This window comes from Calcarisporiella thermophila, assembly GCF_041956535.1.
Source record: "Calcarisporiella thermophila strain CBS 279.70 unplaced genomic scaffold VTP21scaffold_53, whole genome shotgun sequence".
Classification (NCBI taxonomy): domain Eukaryota; kingdom Fungi; phylum Calcarisporiellomycota; class Calcarisporiellomycetes; order Calcarisporiellales; family Calcarisporiellaceae; genus Calcarisporiella; species Calcarisporiella thermophila.
Window position 1 is genome coordinate 1 of NW_027192242.1, and position 21,176 is coordinate 21,176.

General features: G+C 40.9%; 2 protein-coding genes across 2 annotated transcripts, besides 1 other annotated feature; one reads left to right on the plus strand and one right to left on the minus strand.

The window, feature by feature from the left end:
• Nucleotides 1-546: 546 nt before the first annotated feature.
• Nucleotides 547-607: a sequence feature (Short protein (VTP21DRAFT_9674, KAL1914204.1) was converted to a misc_feature.).
• Nucleotides 608-669: 62 nt separating this feature from the next.
• VTP21DRAFT_9675 (uncharacterized protein) lies at nucleotides 670-18,266 on the minus strand (the record flags this gene model as incomplete). Its single annotated transcript, XM_069400656.1, has 15 exons — nucleotides 670-1,190; nucleotides 1,258-2,684; nucleotides 2,744-3,715; nucleotides 3,780-5,387; nucleotides 5,461-5,699; nucleotides 5,781-7,380; nucleotides 7,443-8,417; nucleotides 8,479-10,095; nucleotides 10,163-10,407; nucleotides 10,487-13,064; nucleotides 13,143-14,753; nucleotides 14,817-15,061; nucleotides 15,132-16,737; nucleotides 16,802-17,782; nucleotides 17,869-18,266. 15 exons carry the CDS (start codon nucleotides 18,264-18,266, stop codon nucleotides 670-672), a joined length of 16,623 nt encoding a protein of 5,540 aa, XP_069245482.1.
• A 2,145-nt stretch (nucleotides 18,267-20,411) lies between these two features.
• VTP21DRAFT_9676 (uncharacterized protein) lies at nucleotides 20,412-20,867 on the plus strand (the record flags this gene model as incomplete). Its single annotated transcript, XM_069400657.1, has 1 exon — nucleotides 20,412-20,867. One exon carries the CDS (start codon nucleotides 20,412-20,414, stop codon nucleotides 20,865-20,867), a length of 456 nt encoding a protein of 151 aa, XP_069245483.1.
• Nucleotides 20,868-21,176: the final 309 nt, after the last annotated feature.

The following is a 21,176-nucleotide window of genomic DNA, read 5'->3' on the forward strand; positions in this document are numbered from 1 at the left end:
CCAGTTTTTCAAAAAAGGATTTAGGGTGACGTATCACCATGATACTGAATTCTGTGACGGGGGTTTTTAGTTGGAGAGAAAGATTTAACTCCTTATTAATTTATTACAATCTCAAATGTACGTATATATATCCAATAAATGATGACGTAGCTACGTAGACAGAGATTAAGAAGATCTGAAAGTAACATATGTAACAAATTCAAGCAAAATAATAAGCCACAAATTTTTTGAAAAAAATTTTTTCTAAGATACGTGACCTAAATTTTTGAAAAAAAATCGAATCGGACATTTTTTCCCTATGAACCCTGCTATTTGTTTTCTGGTTCTTCTTTTTCTTTGTTCTTTTATTATATTTTATTATATTATTATAGAGGAGTCCAAAAGTAGAAATACTTTTGTAACATTATTAATTAAGGATCCGAATCATTAACAGTCTCAGAACTGTTACAATGTTATATTATTATTATAATATAAATCATCATTGGTATACTTCATGGGATAAAAGAACAATATGAGCAATAAGAAAAACACTTTAATTTCATATACCTTCGTGCGGCATACTTGTATGAATAAAGCACGATTTGGTCACCGAAGGAGCAGATACCATCCAGGGAGAGAACCTTGGGCTCTCGCCCAAGGGGAATCGTACTTGTTATCATTTTCAATCTTCTATATTCTGCTGCTTTTCGTAGCTGCCTCTATAATATTTGATGCGAGAATTCTGACCATTTCATCTGATTGAGGAATGCTGTGACCATAACTGTGATTGACGATATAACTTAAACACGGGTCATAACGTTGCAGAACCGCTAAATTATCTTTGTAGAATCTCTGATCTTTTGAGCTCATGCAGTGAATGGAAGAAATCGAAATTGGGCCGTTAAGTTTAGGATTTTTGACATTACGAGGTAGCATAGCATATCTAAACGTTGGTTTGAATAATGTTGCGGAGAAGTGGATGCTAAAGCCCCACTGTCGCTGTATCTCTCCATTCACTGCCATTCGATCAAGCAATTCTATGATAGCAGAACCTTGGCAGAATCCTAAGAGACCATCTACTCTTCCACCAATGTTAGAAATTTTGTTAAGTACATAACTTATGGCAGTGTTAAGATGAGCTTGTCTTAGGAAGTAGCGTGGAATCCATTTAAAGAAAGGGCCGTCATAAAACTTTCTAATCTTTATAGTTTCTATAATTATACCAGAATAGGTTCAATAATCAATAACACAGTCAAGAAATATCAATTTGATACTAACCCATGAAGCTTGCTTTAACACATGCATCTAAATAAATAAAGTCAGCAACAGAACTAAGCGCATTTTCTAGTGGTCGCATCTTCAATTTCATTATCTCTTTGTTCATGGGTGAAGCGTGAAGACAAAGTATCTTGATTTTTTTTGTCAGAGGACGGATTGTGCGAGTAAAATTATTCGTTAATGTTATATTGGTGTTGAGAATTTCGTTAGAATTCTTCTCTGATCCGAGAATTGCAGGTGTAGAAGCCTTATATAATGCTCTAAGTGTGATATAAATTCCATGTTTACGAAGAGCGGATATTAATGCCATTGCTGTAATTGAATCACCTCCTAGAGCGAAAAAGGAAGTATGAAGATTGATCAGATTAGCATCTACTCCAAGCACTGATGCCATTGTTTCAATAACGAGACGCTGTCTATCAGTTGTTGGCTGCTCCGGCATAAATTCAAACTGAAGCAACATCTCCTTCAATTTGGTTTGGTCGGTCTTCCCGTTAGGTGTCATTGGGAAGTTGTCTAAAGCAATAATGCTGGCAGGAACCATGTATTCAGGTAGATAGTCAAATAGCCAGTCTTTAAGAGCATTAACATTCACCTTTGCGGGCGTGACAAAACCATATAAGTTATTGTTGCGTACAAGTGCAACAGCAAACTCCACTGTCTCATATCGACTTATTGCATCAGTAATTTCTTCGAGCTCAACTCGGTATCCCTTCAACTTGACCTGATTGTCAACTCTCCCGCAGTACTCTAGTTCGCCTGATGAAAGCCAGCGCACAATATCACCGGAAGCATACATTCTGCTTCCAGGTTCACCAAATGGATCCTCGAGGAATTTCTCAGCAGTCAGCTCTGGTCTATTAAGATAGCCTTTTGCCACCCCGACTCCTCCAATATACAACTGACCCTTGACTCCAACTGGCACCGGTCGGAATTCACTATCGAGGACATATGCCCTCATATTAGGCAACACCCTTCCCATTGTGGGTGGCATTCCAGGCTGAAGTGGAGAAGAAAATGTGCAGAAAATGGATGTCTCTGTTGGTCCATAACGGTTGTAAAACACCGTCCTATTGCTCCATCGATCAATTAGACTCTGTGGACAAATTTCTCCGACTGGCATAATGACTTTGATGTTAGGGAATTTCTCCGGGTTTAGATGTTGAAGTCCTGTCGGTGTCAGCGTTACAATTTCCACTTTTGAAATTGTTTCAAAAATATCGTCTCCTCGCAATATTAGTGTTGCTCCGTTAGAAAGCGCGCTGAAGATTTCCCCAACAGCAGCATCAAATGCAATTGACATGAATTGACCCATACGTATTCCATCCCCCAAATGATGACGCAAAGGCTGCATTATAATGTTGTTGGTTACACCTCTGTGGTGAACTAGGACTCCCTTTGGTTTGCCAGTGGTCCCCGAAGTAAAGCTATGATACACATGGGTGGGTGAATAAATTCATGAGTATCAAATGGTAAGGATACTTACGTAATATAGGCTAGATCTTCTCCAGTAGCCAAATCCTTTGGTTTACTTACATCGCCATCTTTCCAATTATTATCTATCAGTAAGGATATATGTGAATGATCTTTTGGAACTGACTCCATGTCCCGTAAGGTTGTCAATATAATGGGGCCTGACACATCATCCAGTATGGATTCAATGCGCTGACGGGGAAATGCAGCATCGATGGGAACAAATGCCCCTCCGGCCTTTAGGACTGCAAGAATCCCAACTACCATCTCGATTGATCGAGAGATAACCATCCCAACGTATCTCCCAGGATAAACCCCATGTCGACGCAAAACGTGCGCGAGTGAATTAGCCTGTGCATTGAGCTCTCCATACGTGAGAGTCCTGTCACCTTCCTCAATGGCAGTGCTTTCAGATAGTATTTGAGCCATCTTTTCAAATCCGTGGTGAAGACACTCAAACGGGACCTCACGACTTGGTCCTTTGCTGAAGGTTTCAAGCTGCCTGGTTTCTTGCATCGAGAGTCGATTGAGATCGTTGACCATTAAACTGCCTCTAGGGATGGTTTTTATAACTTTGTGCACTGTTTCCTGATATTTGGATACTATACTTGACACAACTTGCTTATCGAATTGAGAACAATCATATTTGATGGTGCCAAGAATTGTGTGCTCTGCTGTTTTCAAAGTTATTCCTAGTGGATAACCAGTACTGCCAGGCTGATATATTTTGCATCGTTTGATTCCTTGGACTTTGAAATGCGTAGAAGATGATGTTGATTCAAAATTATTATAGTTAAATAGTGTGGGAAACATCTCTCGTGTCCATGGAAAACCTGTCCAGCGCCGAATATCGGATAGTGATACCTGATCGTAAGGAAGGGAGTTCACGTGAAATTCCTGTATTGCAAGAAGAAGCTCATTAACTGTCATTGAATCCTTCAACACAATCCGGGTGGGAATAGTGTTGATAAGCGAACCAAGCACCCTAATGCAGGCAGTTTCGGTCAATTGTATAGCCAAAATAATAATTAAAAAAAAATAATACGCACCTTGTAATATCATGAACACCTCCGTCGCGCCCCATGACAACGCAGCCGAATATCACATCGTTGCATCGTGTATAATGACGTAGGGTCACAGCCCACATTGCTTTAAGAAAGTTGGCTGCGGTCACACCAAGAATTTGGCAATAAGACTGAATCTGTTCAGTTGTAGTATTTAGATCAAATGTATTGGTATGAAATCCCACCTCCTTGGGGCTTTTTCTTTTAATGATAATATCTAACTTGTCAGGAACCGTCGCTCCTTCAAATGCTGACCTCCAAAACTCCATTGCTTCACTCGTATTAATCGATAATATTGACTCGACATGCGTCTTGAATTGAGGCCTAACTACTACCTCATCACCAAGATATGACCTAAACAGATCAGAAAAAAGCATTGGCTCCGACCAACCATCCACAATTAGGTGATGTAGCGTCCACAATAGGCGATATTGATTAGTTTCCTTAATACGTGCAATCGTGAATCGAACAAAGGTTGTGCTCTCCAAACTGAATCCGCGGGACCTCTCTTCAGCAAGGAAGTGCTCTTGTTGTTCGTCAGCTTCTGAAGTGGTCCATTCGATCGTGCACTCAAATGCTTTCGGTGCGTTTTTGAGGACAATTTGGAATATTCCCCCTTGAGTCGAAACAAAAACGGTTCGAAGAATGGTATTTGCATTCACAACTTTAGCCCAAGCAACTTGTAGGCGATCTAAGTCGAAATCGCAATCTATTTCATATACCGTTTGAAGCATATAAGATCCAGAGTCTTGTGAAAGTTGCGAGATAAAGCTTGTTTGAAGGGGAGTGGCAGGGTAAATGTCTTCAACCTCGCGCGGCGTAAGCTTCAAAATCGGTAGATATTCGTTTTCGATCTCTGCCAGAATAGTAGGATCTTTGATTAATGTAAAATCAAACACTGAGAGTGCGCCAGGAGTTTTCGGGTTGCAGCAATGATCTATAACCCTATGCATCGAGACTGTCCATTTTCTTCCCCAAGCTTCCAGTGTTTCCCTATGAAACAAAGATGAGTTGAATCTGATTATTAGCTGGAGACAGTTTTCGGTATTGAACGAGTATTCAACTGCGATATTGCTATATACTTGGTCGTCGGAGTTAGAGTACATATTAAATTGTTTGTCGATCTCAAAAATGATTAACTCATTATTGACATCAAAAGGGATATCTGAGCGCTTGAAATATATTATTGTATTACGGTAACACTTTTCAGATTCGCCGTTTCCAATTGGTATTTCCGAAGTTGTGCTGAAGTTAGCATCGCTTCTTGGAGTTGATTGTAGGGCAGCTTTAATAGCCCTAATAATTGTGCTCAGATCATCTTCATTAGTCATGGAGAGACAAATGGGATGAAGGGTGGCGAACTGTCCCACTGTTCTTGAGATGTCGAATTGCTTGCCATTATATTTGCGATTCGAGTCCTCATAGATAACCGAGAGATGTCCCTGGCCCGTGGTCTCATGGAAACTAGTCAAAAGAGCCGCAAGGATCAGTTGATGGTCATTTGTTTTGTAAGTTTCATTAGCCTTTTTAAACGAAGCTGATACACTTGCATCGACCTCGTTTACCAGAACGCAAATTTCACTGGTTGCAACACTGATGGAAATGAATTAAATTGAAGGATTAGGACTAAGTTTAACTGGCTATACAATTCGCGTTCAACTATTACCCGAAACTGTGTCGATTAGGAAGGATTCCCAAGCCAACTGACTCAGCAGAGCATTGCCAATCATTAACGTGGCACGTTTGCTGTTTCATCCAGATTGCCCACTCGCGGAATGATGTAGTCCTCTCCTCAAGAATATATCCTCTCAGCAGACGATCGAGGTCTCTGAGGAGAATACTCCACGATAAAAGATCTACAGCAAGACTGTTAGCTGCGAAAAACATTTTCTGATCACCCTCTATCTGTAAAAAAATTTTAAGATTATATTTTATCACGGTTATAACTTAGTTCTGGAGGTGAAATCTCATCGAACATGTGCTTACTTCAAAGAGAGAGGCACAGTAAACGTGCCCTCCTGTTAAATCGCAAGAGGCTAGTTGCCTTACTTGTTCTCGAACTTCATCAGTATGCTCACAGTGGATGTGCCTAACATTCACTTCACGTGCACCATCTTCCAATACGGTCTGTCTCCAAATTCCATCACCATCCACGTAGAAGCGTGTCCGGAGCATATCGTGTTGCGCTACGATTTTTTCTATAGCTCTACAGAAATCTACAAAGTCTATATGCTCACGTGGTATAAGGAACCATCCATTGTCAAAACAGCAGGAGTGCAGTCTCGAAGCCTCTAAAAGCCGCTGTTGCAGTGAAGTCAGTGGAATTTCTCCAATAGCACCAGTTGCACTCGCGCCTAAATTTTCCGCCTCTTGAGCGATTTCAGCTAATCTTGCCGGGACCGCAGCCCTAAAAATCTGCTGTATGGTAATTTGTAAACCATGCTGACGAAATGCCGCGGCCAACGTCATTGCCGAAATTGAGTCACCACCAAGCGCAAAGAAAGATGTATGGAGATTGATCAGGTTAGCATCCAAATTGAGTACCGATGCCATTATTTCTATGACTAGCCGCTGTTTATCCGTTGTCGGTTTCTCTGGTATAACCTCAAGATCACCTAGTGTATCTCTCAATTTGGACTTATTGGTCTTTCCATTCGGAGTCATGGGGAACTCTTTTAGTGCTACTACGGCGGCTGGTACCATGTAATCAGGCAGGAAATTAAACAGCGAGATCCGGAGATCTTCAATATCCACATCGGCTGGTGTAACAAATCCAAACAAGATATTGTCGCGCACCACTGCAGTTGCAGACTCAACTCCCACATACCGTCTCATTGCAACCGCTATTTCCTCGAGCTCTATTCGGTATCCCTTCAGCTTGACCTGATCATCCACCCTCCCACAGAACTCCAGCTCTCCCGAAGAAAGCCATCGCACAATATCTCCCGAGGCATACATTCTGCTCCCAGGCTCTGCAAATGGGTCCTCAATAAATTTCTCTGCAGTTAGCTCTGGTTGGTTGAGATATCCCAATGCTACTCCAACGCCACCTATGTACAGCTGACCCTTGACGCCGATGGGCACGGGTTGAAGCTCACTGTCGAGTACATACGCTCTCATGTTTGGTAGCACGCTTCCCATTGTGGGCATCATGTTCGGCTTTAATGGCTGAGTACAAGTGCAAAAAATTGAAGCTTCTGTTGGTCCATAATCGATGTAAAAATTGACCTGTTCTCCCCATCTATCTATTAAAGCAGGTGGGCAAGCTTCTCCAATTGCGTCGATGATTTTGACATTTTTGTAATTTTTCGGATTAAGGTTAAGAAGGCCGGTTGGTGTCAATTTTACAATCTCGACTTTGGATAATGTTGACTCGATATTTGCTTCCCGCAAGACCAAGGTAGCACCTTTTGATAACGTCATGAAAATATCGCCCACATATCCATCGAATGATAGAGACAGAAATGCACCAGCTCGAATTCCTGGTTTTAGCTGGGATGCAATAGGGTGCGTCAAAACGTTATTAATTACACCTCTGTGTCGAACCATGACTCCTTTTGGCTTTCCTGTTGTGCCAGAAGTAAAGCTACATAGAAATAATATCAATAAGAAAGAGAAATGAATATTGAATGAAATGAAACTATTTACACAATGTAAGCGAGATCATCACCGGTGGCTAGCTCATTTGGTTTGTTGATATTTGCGCATTTCTGTGTAAACTTGTCAATTAGAAATGCTGTAGAAAAATATGTCATTGGTACAGAAGTTTTGTCTCTAGAAGTTGTCAACAAAATATGGCTGTCGATATCATTCAAAATGGTCTTAATCCGATCTTGAGGGAATTCAGCATCAATTGGTACATATGCACCGCCAGCTTTAAGAACAGCTAGGATTCCAATTATCATCTCAATAGATTGCGAGACGACAAGCCCAATTTTAATTCCTGGGGCAACCCCTCGGTGTTGCAAAAAATGTGCAAGTGCATTAGCATGTTCATCCAGTTCTTTATACGTGATACTCCTATCACTATCCTCGACAGCAACCATTTCAGGTAATTGCCGCGCCATTTCTTCAAAACCGTGGTGTAAACATTCGTATGGAATTTTATTCCTAGGACCTATACTGAACTTCTTAACCAACGCAGTTTCCTGCTCCGAGAGTTGATTCAAATCCCCAACCGTTAAGTTTTGTGCTGAGTTTATCCTTAGAGCTTCGTGTAGTACTGCTCGATATTTAGACATGATTCTTATTATAACTTGGATATCGAACAAGAATGCATTGTAGTTGACAGTAGAAAGGATTGTGCCTAAGTCGGGATGCAATACAACTCCTAGTGGATACTCTGTATTAATGGGCTGCTCAATATTGCATTTTTTGAATCTCTGGAACATATAACTCGTAGATAGTGAAAATATATCGAAATCAATATAATTAAGTATTGTTGGAAACATCACCTGCGTCCATGGGAGACCAGTCCAATGTCTAATATCAGAAAGTGAAGTCTGAGTGTAAGGAAGTGAGCTCAAATGGAACTCTTGCATTGTAAGGATGAGTTCTCTAATCGTCATTGAGTCCTTCAGCACAGTGCGAACCGGGATAGTGTTAATGAGCGAACCGAGCATTCTATTGCGAGTAATATCTGTTATTTGCATGGGTTAAAATGTCCAATAAGCATAAAATATACCTTGAAGAATCTTCAGTGCCTCCTTCTCTCCCCAAAACAACGCAGCCAAATATCACATCATTGCAACGAGTATAGTGATAAAGGACCACAGCCCACATCGCTCGAAAAAAATTGGATACGGTTACTCCAAGTTTTTTGCAATATACCCGAATTTGATCAGTATCGACTTCCAAATCAAACGACATAGCACGAAAGCCTGCTCGCTCAGAAATACACGGTTTGTCCGCGATCTCTAGCTTGTCGGGAACAATCGCTCCTTCAAACACTGACTTCCAATACTTCATTGCTTCGGTGGTATTACTTGAAACTAATGACTCGATATGTGCCTTGAAAGGTGGTCGGACCTCCACTATATCCCCAATATATGCTTTGTATAAATCATCAAAGAATAATTGGAAAGACCACCCATCCATAATTGAATGATGCATTGTCCAGAGCAGTCGATACCGGCTCGTTTCCTTGATGTGAGCAACCGTAAGCCTCACAAATGACAGGCAATCTAAATTAAATCCCCGCCTGCGGTCTTCGGCTAAGAAAATCTCCTGCTCTTCGTCGATATCTGTCCACTCAATTATATTCACGTGTGCTTTAGGTAGATGCTTAAGGACGACCTGAAAAACGCCCTCCCGCGTAGAGACAAAGGCAGTACGAAGAATGGAGTTTGCACACACTATTTTAGCCCAAGCGTCTACCAAACGATCAAAGTCGAAATCATGCTCAATCTCATATACAGATTGTATCAGATATGATCCAGTATCTTGCATGAGACGCGAGATAAAACTCATCTGCATTGGCGTGGCTGGATAAATGTCCTCCACGTCACGTGGTTTTAGCCCCAAGGTTGGAAGATGTAAGATTTCAATCTCTTCTAGCAAGGAAGAGTCTTTCATTAGTGTGAAATCGGTGACCGAGAATACTCCAGGATTGCTCGGACTGCAACAATGATCTATAATCCTCTGCATCGAAGCCGCCCAGTTTTTTCCCCACAAATTCAGGATTCCCGCATGGAATAGTGATGGGTTGAAGTCCATCGTCAACTGGAGACATCTGTTAACATTAAAAGTATATTCGACAGTAATTGCACTAAATATCCTGCTTTTTTTACTGCAGCACTTGCTGTATTGGTTGTCAAGCATAAGGAAGGATAGCTGTTCATTATCATTATAAGGGAATGCGGAGCGCCTGAAATAAATTGGCAGGTTATGGTAACCTTGATTGGTCTCTCCATTTTCACTTAGCAATGACGATGCCCAAGTCATGTCATAAAAGGTAGTTCCGTCGGATATAGCATGCAGAGCAGTTTTGATCCCATTAATAACCATGCTAAGGTCATCCTCATAGGTAATGGATAGAGAGATGGGATGAAGAATGGAAAACTGCCCCACTGTCCTTGAGATATCGAGATGCTCGCCCTTAGGCTTGCGACTTGAATCTTCATAGATAACTGAGAGAAAACTTTTACCCGTGATCTCCTGGAAGCTAATCAAGAGAGCCGCTAGAATCAGATGATGATCTTTAGTTTTATAAGTGTCATTCGCCATTTTGAGGCAAGCTGATGTATCCGAGTCAAGTTCGCTTATGAGGATACAATTATCACCCGCTCTATCGCCGGAAGTGCTGAAAGGGAAGGTTATGGGGTTAGGGCATTGAAATACTATGTTAATAGTACGTAAACGTCTCTTACCTAGCGCCCTGATAATTGGTAAGAACTTTGAGATCAGAAAACTCAATAAATTGCTCCCTACTATTTAGCTCAACTGGCAACATCTGCTGCTCCATCCAGGTTGCCCATTCACGGAACGACGTTGTCTTCTTCTCAAGAGCGCGTCCACATAGCAGGCGATCAAAATCCTCAAGTAGAATATGCCATGAAACTATATCAACCGCAAGACAGTGCGCTGCGAAATACAACTTCTGCTCGCTACCAATCTGTAACGTGTTCAAAGGTTATATTTCGCCATGATTAGAGCATTAGTTGGAATTGAAGGCCAATCCATCATATGGTTACCTCGAAAAGAGCAGCGCAATAAACATGCTCTCCTACAATATCGTGAGGAGCTAACCGCCTTACATGCTCCCAAACCTCGCTGTCATGTTCACATAAGATGTGGCTAACATTTGCTTTATGTTTTGTAGTTTCCAATACGGTTTGCCTCCAGTTGCCATCGTTATCCTTGTAGAAGCGTGTCCGAAGCATATCATGGTGGTTAACGAGGGAAGTAATTGCTTGGTTGAAACTACCAAAATCAATGAACTCTCGTGGGGTAAAAAAATACCCCTGATCGAAATGGTGGTGGTAAGCCCGCTTTGAGCCAAGGAGCCAGCTCTGCATGGGATTTAAGCAGATATTTGCTAGCGAAGGAGCTACGTGAGTTTCTCTATTGTTCTTCTGTCTTACAATAGCTGCTAGTTGAGCAAGAGTAGGTGCCTTTAAAACTTGTGCAATATTGACAATAAGTCCATGCTTCCTGAAAACGGATACTAGAGTAATTGCCGAGATGGAATCGCCTCCAAGGGCGAAAAAAGACGAGTTAAAATCAAGCATATCGACATCGATCTTGAGGACCGTCGCTATAAGTTTAATGATAAGCTTTTGCTTCTCGGTGACGGGAAGATGTTGTCCTGTATTTTTTTGAAGAGGAAGCATTTTCAATTTCTGCTTGTCAACCTTTCCATTGGCCGTTATAGGGAATGTTTCGAGGGCTATTATTGTTGCTGGAACCATATAATCTGGCAAGAAATCAAAAAGCGAATTTCGCACAGCTTCTACATCCACTTCAGCTGGCGTAACAAACCCAAACAATGTGCTATCTTTGACAAGAGCTACAGCTAATTCAACACCTGGATATGCATTAATGACTGTCGCTACCTCGCCAAGCTCTACTCGATATCCCATCAACTTAATCTGGTCGTCTGTTCGTCCAAGAATCTCCAGATTTCCATCCAAATTCCATCTGACCAAGTCACCGGTTCTGTACATCCTAGTTCCAAGTCTGAAGGGATTATCAATGAAGCGCTCAGCGGTGAATTCGGGTTGATTGATATATCCCTTAGTCACACCTGGTCCAGTAATATAAAGCTCTCCGGTAACTCCAATTGGAACTATTTTCAGGTTGTGATCCAACACGTAGTATGACATGTTATTGATAGGTCGACCAACGCCGATTCTTACCCCTTTTTTGAGTTCTTGAGCACTAGTGATGATGCTTGTTTCAGTTGGGCCATATGCATTAAACATCCTCGCATAGGGTAACCATGTGTCTACTAGTGTTTGTGGGACTGGTTCACCAGCAACGTATATAACCTGAAGGTTTGGGGCATCCTCTGGTTTAATATGCTGTAACCCAGTAGGTGTAATAAGTAGTGCCTGCGTATCTTCAAGCGATGCGATTACATTTTCGTCAGATCGAAGCAACAACGTTCCACCATGAGTGAAGCATGTGAATATTTCTCCGACCGCGCCGTCAAAACCTACCGACATGAACTGTAATTGTAATATCCCAGGGCCTGAGCCGTTAGTGGTCATAATATCCTGAACACAATTCATCGCACCACCGTGGTGAATTGGTACTCCCTTTGGTTTACCAGTTGTTCCAGAGGTGTATACAATTATAGCAGTATCACCACTTGATGACAAATCATCGGGTTTTGAAACTTCCTCTAGATTTGATAGCATGAATTCATCTAAAGTTATGAGCTCTCTATTCTCGAATACAAAGACTGTGGAAGCTACGGATTGTATTGTAACAATGGCTATGCAGGCGGCATCGTCCAAAATGTAATTAATGCGATCCACTGGAAAAGCGGCATTAATTGGAACATATGCACCACCCGCCTTGAGGATACCAAGAATACCAATAATCATCTCAATTGACCGATTAATGACAAGACCAACATTACATCCTGGTTTAATATACATTTTCCTCAACACACTAGCAAGAGCATTAGCGCGATAGTCAAGCTCATAATAAGTCATTGTTTTTCCCGAAGGATCGATGATCGCAGAGACATTCGGTTGATTAACAGCATAATACTCGAATCCATGGTGAAGACATGGATAAATCAATGGTCTAGCATCACCGGAGCAGATGTTGTCAAGAAACAATGCGTCAGAGGAGGATAAGACATTTAAACCCAATAATGTTGGGGTAGCAGTAACCGGCGATGTTAAGATTGTGAATGCCACTTCTTTGAATTTTGTTATCATCCTATCAGCGGTATTGGGTTCAATCATGGTTGTGTTGATTAAAGCGCTCAGATTTAATAATTTGTCAGATGATGCGATAGTTACAATCAGAGGATATTCACTTCCTTCATAGTGATCGACCTTCGTTAAACGAAATTCACATTTCATGTTAACCAAATCACTGAGTGGTGAGGGAGTGCTTTGATATGATATGACCGTTGGGAACATTCCCTGTGTCCACGGAAATTCAGTCCAACGTTTGATATCGCTTAGTGGAACATGGCTATAGGGAAGTGAAGCCACATGATACTCCTGAATTGCCAAAAGAAGCTCATTGACCGTCATAGAATCCTTCAACACGGCTCGGACTGGAATAGTGTTGATGAGCATCCCGATCATACTATTTTTCAAGAAAAATGAATATACAGCTTTAATCTACTAAACACTGGTCCATTGAGTCGGATGCAACTATCCTTACCTTGTAACATTGTCGATACTTTCATCGCGACCCATAACCACGCTTCCAAAGATTACGTCGTCACTTCGAGTGTAATGACGTAGTACGATAGCCCATAGAGCTCTGCAAAAATTTGATATAGTAACACCAAGTCCCATACAATAATGGTGAAGTCGTTCCATTGGGATATCAAGCTTATAAGTTCGCGATAATACGCCTCTATCTTTAGAGCAAGTATTTACATGGGAAATATTAATTTTCTCAGGAGGAGTAGCCCCATCGAACACTGATTTCCAATACGCTTTTGCCTCTTCAACATTAGTCGAAAGGACAGTTTCAACATGCAACTTGAATGGCGGACGGATTTCCGGTTTGAATCCGGAATACACTTTTATCACTTCGCTCAAAAGGATAGTGTCAGACCATCCATCAATAATAGAATGATGCATAGCCCAGAAGAGACGATATCGATTGGTTTGTTTTATTCGCACTATTGTGAACCTGGCGAAACTAATACTATCTAATCGGAAGCCAAGAGTGCGATCAGCAACAAGCATATTTTCTTGCATCTTGTCAACCTCGTCTATTGTCCATTCAATTGTTTCTTTGAATACTCTCGGTGAGTTTTTGAGCACAATCTGGTATACGCCCTTCCCAGTGGTGACAAATGCTGTGCGAAGGATGGGATTAGCCGCTGCTACTTGATACCATGCTGACTGCAGGCGATACTCATCAAATGATCCCTCAATTTCATACACCGATTGCACCATATACGCCTGTGGATTTTGTGCAAGAGCCGAGATGAAACTTGCCTGTAGAGGTGTTGCGGGATAGATATCCTCCACTTCGCGCGGCGTGATATTTAGTATACGTAAATGATCTGCTTCGATCTCATTAACTAAGTTGGGATCTGATAAAAGTGTAAAATCGTGATTTGAAAATCCGCCAGGAGTGCGTTGATCACAGCAATGATCGATGAGAGATTCCATCGTCTCTGTCCACCTTTGACACCATAACTCTAGGATTCCGCCATGGAAAATGGAAGAATTAAATTTGAAAATTAACTCCAATCGCCCATCCATATCAAAGTAGCACTCGATCGAAACTTCACGAAACACCTCATTTTCATTTTCATCGCCTATATAGCTCCCGCCACACTTAAAAAAAGCTGTATCTTTCTCAAAATTGTGAAAGTGACCGTAATAGTTGAAATATATCGGTGTCATCTCATGTTCTTTAATCAACTTGTTGTCCGGTGTGAAGGGTGCCAAATATTTAATTGCGCCATAGGATAGACCTTTCTCAGGAACTGTTCTCAATGTTTCTTTTACATTCTGAATAGTGCCAGCAAAGTCATTTGGGCTTTTCAGAGACAACACAATTGGGTATATTGTTGTAAACCAACCGATTGTTCTTGATACGTCTAATGTGGAATTCCAAGGTTCACGCCCATGTCCCTCAAGATAAAATACCAGGTCTGTTCTTCCAGTGATAGCTTGGAAGCTCAACCAAAGTGCAGTCAAAATTAGATCCTGGTTATTTGTTCTATAAGTACTGTTTGCTCTATCTAACTTGCTTGAGGCGATACGACCGATTTTCCTTTTTAGTATCCGATTGTCAATGCTTTTAGCTCTAAAAAAGGGACTGGGATTAACGTTCACATGTAAATTTGTATATCAATAAGAATAAAATTACTCTACGCTGTCCTGAATGGTAAGAAAATGCATATCCACGGTAATAATATTCCGCGCCCATTTAATGGGATCAAAAATTTTTGCTCCTTGCAGTTGAGAGACTGCCCATTCTTGGAACGAGTTTGTTTTTTGCTCCAAGGATCCACCCTTCAGTAAACATTCGAGATCTTCTAAAAGTACTCGCCAAGAAACGAGATCGACAACCAGATGATGGATTTTGAACAATATTCTCTGCTCATGACCGAACTATGGAAAAGGTATTATAATGGATAAAATACTAATTTCAAAATTTAATATATAGTTGAATCATTCTTACTTCAAAAAGTGCGGCACAGTATAATAAGCCTTTTTCAATGTCGAAAGAAGAAGAGAGTATTTTAACACGCTCTGCAAACTGCTTTTCACTCTTACAAAGAACATAGTGAATATTCGACTTGCAATAATTTGGTTCCCGAATTGACTGTCTCCATTCATTATCTTTATTTCTAGTGTAATACGCTCTAAGCATATCGTGATGCTCCACAATTTTTGTGATAGATTGTGTGAAACTTGTAAAATCAATACGTTCTTGAGGAAGGAGTATCCAACCTTGGTTGAAATGGTTGAGGTAGAATCTCCTCGACTTAAAGAACCAATGTTGAACCGGTGTTAATGGAACATCTCCCACCACAATACTCGGATTACGCGTAGATTCATCTTGCTTTTCTTGTAAGATTGGGGCCAGTTTACCAGGTGTGGGATATTTGAATATCTCTGACACAGATACGGAAAGGCCATGTCTTCGGAAGGCTGATACAAGTGTAATGGCAGATATAGAGTCACCACCTAGTTCAAAGAAAGTAGTTTGGAGATTGATCAGGCTGGCATCTACATTAAGTACCGATGCCATTGTCTCTATAATTAGCCGCTCCCTATCTGTTGTAGGCTGCACTGGTGCAATTTTGAACTGACTTGCCATTTCTATCAGTTTAGACTTGTCGGTCTTTCCATTCGATGTCATTGGGAAATCGTCCAAAGAAAAAATGCTGGCTGGGATCATATATTCGGGCAGGTAGTCGAACAGCCAATCTCTAACGGCATCAATATCCACATTGGCAGGCGTAACAAAGCTATACAAAGTATTTTCCCGCACCACCGCAACTGCTGACTCAACCCCCACATACCGGCGTATGGCAACTGCTACTTCTTCAAGCTCTACTCGGTATCCCTTCAGCTTGACCTGGTCATCGCCTCGCCCACAGAACTCCAGCTCACCTGAAGAAAGCCAGCGTACAACGTCACCTGAGGCGTATATTCTGCTACCGGGCTCTGCAAAGGGATCTTCTATGAACTTCTCAGCTGTCATATCTGGTTGGTTGAGATAGCCAAGTGCTACCCCGACGCCACCGATGTACAGCTGACCCTTGACTCCAATGGGAACCGGTCTAAGTTCACTGTCAAGCACATACGCTCTCATGTTGGGTAAGACACTTCCAATGGTGGGAACCATGCTTGGCTTTAGAGCGTGCGTGCAGGTGCAATGTATTGAAGCTTCTGTCGGTCCATAATCGATGTAAAAATTGGCTTGCTTCCCCCATCGATCTACTAAAGTGGGTGGGCAAACTTCTCCAACTGCGTTGATAACTTTGATGTTTTTAAAGTCATTCGGATTAAGTTTAAGCAGCCCAGTTGGAGTTAATTTTACAACATCGACTTTTGATAACGTCGATTTTATATTTTCTCCCCTCAAGACTAGAGTGGCACCCTTGGATAACGTCATGAAGATATCTGCCACACATGCATCGAATGATACAGCCATAAATCCTCCAACACGAACTCCTGGTTTCAGATGAGATGTGATGGGATGAACTAAAACATTATTAACTACACTCTTGTGTTGAACCATGACTCCTTTTGGTTTTCCAGTTGTGCCAGACGTAAAACTATATAGAAAAATGATCAATGAGAAATATCGACGATATAATATATTATAAATATCATAATTACATAATATAGGCCAAATCTTCCCTTGTAGCTAATTCCTTTGGCTTGTTCACCTCAATTTGTTTCCCATCATAACCATTAATAAGTATGGTTTTATGCGAATACTGCTCTGGAACCGACCCCACATCCCGTAAAGTTGACAATAAAACGGGACCTAGTACATCGTCTAAAATGGATGTGATGCGGTGACGGGGAAATCCAGCATCAATGGGAACATAAGCGCCTCCAGCCTTAAGGATGGCGAGGACCCCAACTATCATTTCAATGGATCGTGAAATGACAAGCCCAACGTAAACCCCTGGAACAACCCCTTGTCGTCGCAGGAAATGTGCTAGCACATTGGCCTGTGCATCCAGCTGCATGTAGCTAATTTGCTTGTCACCCTCCTCAATTGCGATGCTTTGTGGGGTCTTTCTAACTTGTGCTTCGAACCCGTTGTGCAGACATTCAAAGCGAATTTTTCGGACTTCCCCGAGGCAAAAACGATTTAATAATACCTTTTCCTGTGCAGAGAGTTGGTTTAGTTGATATAACCGTGGTAAGTTATACATCGGACTGTACAATATTATCTTCAATGTATCTTCAAATTTTGACATCATTCCGTCAACAATTTCACGCCCGATCTCTTCAAGATTGAACGAGATATTTGCATAGATTGAGTTGCTTCCATCAGATAACACTTTTATGCCTAAAGGATACCCCATTGATTTGAATTCGTATCTTATATTTGCCATATAACTAGAACTATTGTCATTAACTATTGTGGGCGCTTCCGAGGTCAGATGTTGATACGAGAAAAAAGTCTGTAATCTTCCCCGAGCCCATTGAGGGCTGGTCCAACTTCTAATATCAGAATATGACACATGGCAATGTGGAAGCGCCGCACTGTGGAAATCTTGAACAGCCTGGAAAAGCTCCCGTAGTTCCATCGAGTCGTTTAATACAAGCCGAATCGGTATCATATCGAGGAGTGCTCCGAATATCCTGAATGGTTAGGTTCGAGAAGGTCATTCTACCAGAATCTTTCAAAGCGTCTATCTTAAAAGCATATTTTTCAATCTGTACTGTACCTGGCATCGTGGTCCTCTTTACCATGTTCCGCGATGAAACAAGTAAAGATTACAACATCCCACCGTGTATAATGTCGCAAAACAATTGCCCAGATGACTTTTAAAAAGTTTGGCACCGTCACTTTAGAGCTTTTACAAAATGTCAAAATTTGATCAAACTGCAATTCTAGCTTGAAATCCAGTTCTTTTGTCCGAGCGACTTGTTTAGATGTGTTAGAGGCATCCACAAAACTCCATATATTATCTCCTCTCTTAGGATTGACGGATCCTTCGAAGATCGATACCCAAAACTCTCTGGCCGCGTCAACACGTTCATTATGGAGTAAAGCTGAAGTTGCCCTTGCACCTTGACAAGAATCTGGGTATTTTCTTACTTCCTCCACTCGATAATGTGTCATTTTGGAGCACACGAATAAAAGCCTAATACAGTCTAGTTGAGAATACCCTTCGTGGAGGTAAAAGTTCTCATAATCATTTTACGAGTAGCTCTTTTATTATTTTGCGTTTACATAGAATTCTCTTTAAAGTCTATTTTTATTCCACTAAGCATTTCTACCTAAATATTTTTAAACACCAACTTAACTATAATACCGATAAGGATAGATCCGAAACACAAAAACTACAATTCAATGAGCCTAACTTACATTATACTAGGTTCATTTACAGCCTTACAAAATCCGCCCGGTGAAATCAGCTAAGTTACGCATAGAAGCGTGAAGAAAGGATGGAGAACGTTCGTGATTCCTTAAATTTTTACAAACCTTTCATATACTTTTCACAATTTTAAAAATGGAAGAGGAGGTTACAATTTAGAGTGTTACTGTAAAAAATTTATGAGGAATCGTGAACGTTCTCCATCCTTTCTTCACGCTTCTATGCGTAACCTAGCTGATTTCACCGGGCGAATTTTTTGTAGGGATTTTTTGGGACTAAGCTATTTCTACTTCGAAACTACTATAGTTACACTAGAAATTCTCACCATGTGAATTGATTAAGTTTGTTATGAGATTATATAATACGAAGTTGATAAGAGCTTGATAAGCTAGGTGAACCCAAATTTTATTTCGAAAGATTTAGAGTTATTTCACTTCACGAAATTGAGAAATACAGATTGGATGTGCTAGAAATTATCATCAAAACATCAAATAGATGCATTTATGCTTTGCCCAATGAGGGTTAGAACAGGATACACAGCATGCATGGGTTAGTAGTGTAGAGGGTTTCTCTGCTGAAGCAAAGCATAAATGGCATAATGGGCCAGGCAAAACCTGCAGTCAACGCTCAGGTCAGCTTATTGGATTAAAATTATATGGAAAACAAAAAATAAAAAAAATGATGTATTGCGATATGGAAAACAACCCTGAGGAAATCACTGGGTTGCCTCAGAACAATGCACGAAATTCAAAATTCAGAAAAAAAGCTAAATTCAGTGTAACTCCAACAGAGGAAGAAGTTAAGTCGGACTACAAATTCTGCCTAATTTATTTCACGTAAAGTCACTAGGCTTAAGCAAAGATAAAACTTTGATATGATTTCAGATTTTTATTCCACTTGTGACCATTTGGGTATAATAACATGGTATATTGGGATATTGAAATAAAATAAATATATTTCTCCACACTCTCAAGTTAGCCCTACAAAGTATAGAAAAATGTAGAAAACAAGGAGAACCTGGAACTTTTATTTCATTTTTCCCTTTGGGCGAGAGCCCAAGGGAAATGAAGCTGGATGATATCGGCCCTTCGGAGCCCAAATCGTGCTTTATTTGTAGTAAGATAAAATATCGATAAAACATTGATAAAACATAAATAACAATATCGATAAAAATTTTAGCTTTTTTTCAATACACATAAAAGCAAAATAGAAAAGTAGAAAAACAATGTAAACATATAAAATGCCATTTACTTCAAATTCCATCCTTAGCTTTGAGAAGTTTCCTGAAGTCGTGTCTCTCGTCGCATGGGTGTGGTGGGTAGGCATCCAGCTTCATTTCCCTTGGGCTCTCGCCCAAAGGGAATTAACCTTCACTAGTTCGGCCAATGCCCTTTAGGCTTTGTGCCCAAGCTTCATTCGCTGGATGGTGTTTCGTCGCTGGATTACTTCTCAGTGTTCCGCTTATCCTGTTGAGTCAAATATTGGTCTAATAAGGTTCTATCCAGCAATCCCTTAGCTATCCCTAAGCTCTCGATTGCTCCTTCCCAAACACTTCAGAAGACTAGTAAACGACACAAGATGGTGGTAGTGTAATCGGATTTATCCTAACTAAACAGCACACATTTATTGTAAACTAAAGATATAACCTGCTCACTCGAGTTCGTCCAAAGAAGCCTCTTCTTACAGTATCACATCATCGAAGGCGCCTGGAGTTTGCAAAGAAGCATCTTCATTGGACTGAAGAAGATTGGAACCAAGTAATATTTTCTGATGAAACGAAAATAATACTCGCGAATGAGGGAGGCAAACAATCCTATTACAAGTACAAGGGCGAACCTCTTCGTAGCCGTCATATCCAACCTACTCTAAAACACGGGGGTGATTACTTGATGGCGTGGGGCTGTACTACGGCACATGGAGTTGGGTACCTCTGTCGAATCAACGAAGGGCTCAATGCTCAACTTTATTGTAAGATTCTCAGTGAAGAATATAGATGGACTTTGGAATATTATGGGGTCGACAAGTCGGAAGTGATTTTCCAACATGATAATGACCCCAAGCATACAGCTAATATCACTAAAGCCTGGCTTCAAGACAACAAGCTACAGGTACTAGAGTGGCCTTCGCAGTCTCCCGATCTCAATATCATGGAGCACATGTGGAGTGAATTAAAGCGAAGACTTGCCAATTATCGCAGAATGCCCATGAACAAAGATGAGTTATGGGAACGAATTGAAACAGAGTGGGAAAGCATCGATAAAGAATACATCGGAAAACTCTACGAAAGCATGCCGGAGAGGATACGCGCTGTATGCTTCGCTAAAGGAGGGCACACAAAGTATTAGCTAGGAAAAGAGAAAATAATGATCGATCAAAATAGTAGCTATATTGTAAGATATTGAATTATGTAGAAATGCACTTTTTATAACTTCAACTTCCCAGAGCGCGAGCCCTTGTTTGTTAAACAGGGCATGCACATATCCCTACAAAAAGTGTAGGCTCTGCAGTTTTTTATAATAACTTTCTCACTCTAATTTTATAAGGAGATGATGAAACATTTGGCGTCCAAGGAGATGTGGCTTGGGTATTCCTCCAATTTCGGACGGGGCTGTATTAAAGAGGTATCTAAGTATGTGACGGGGGTTTTTAGTTGG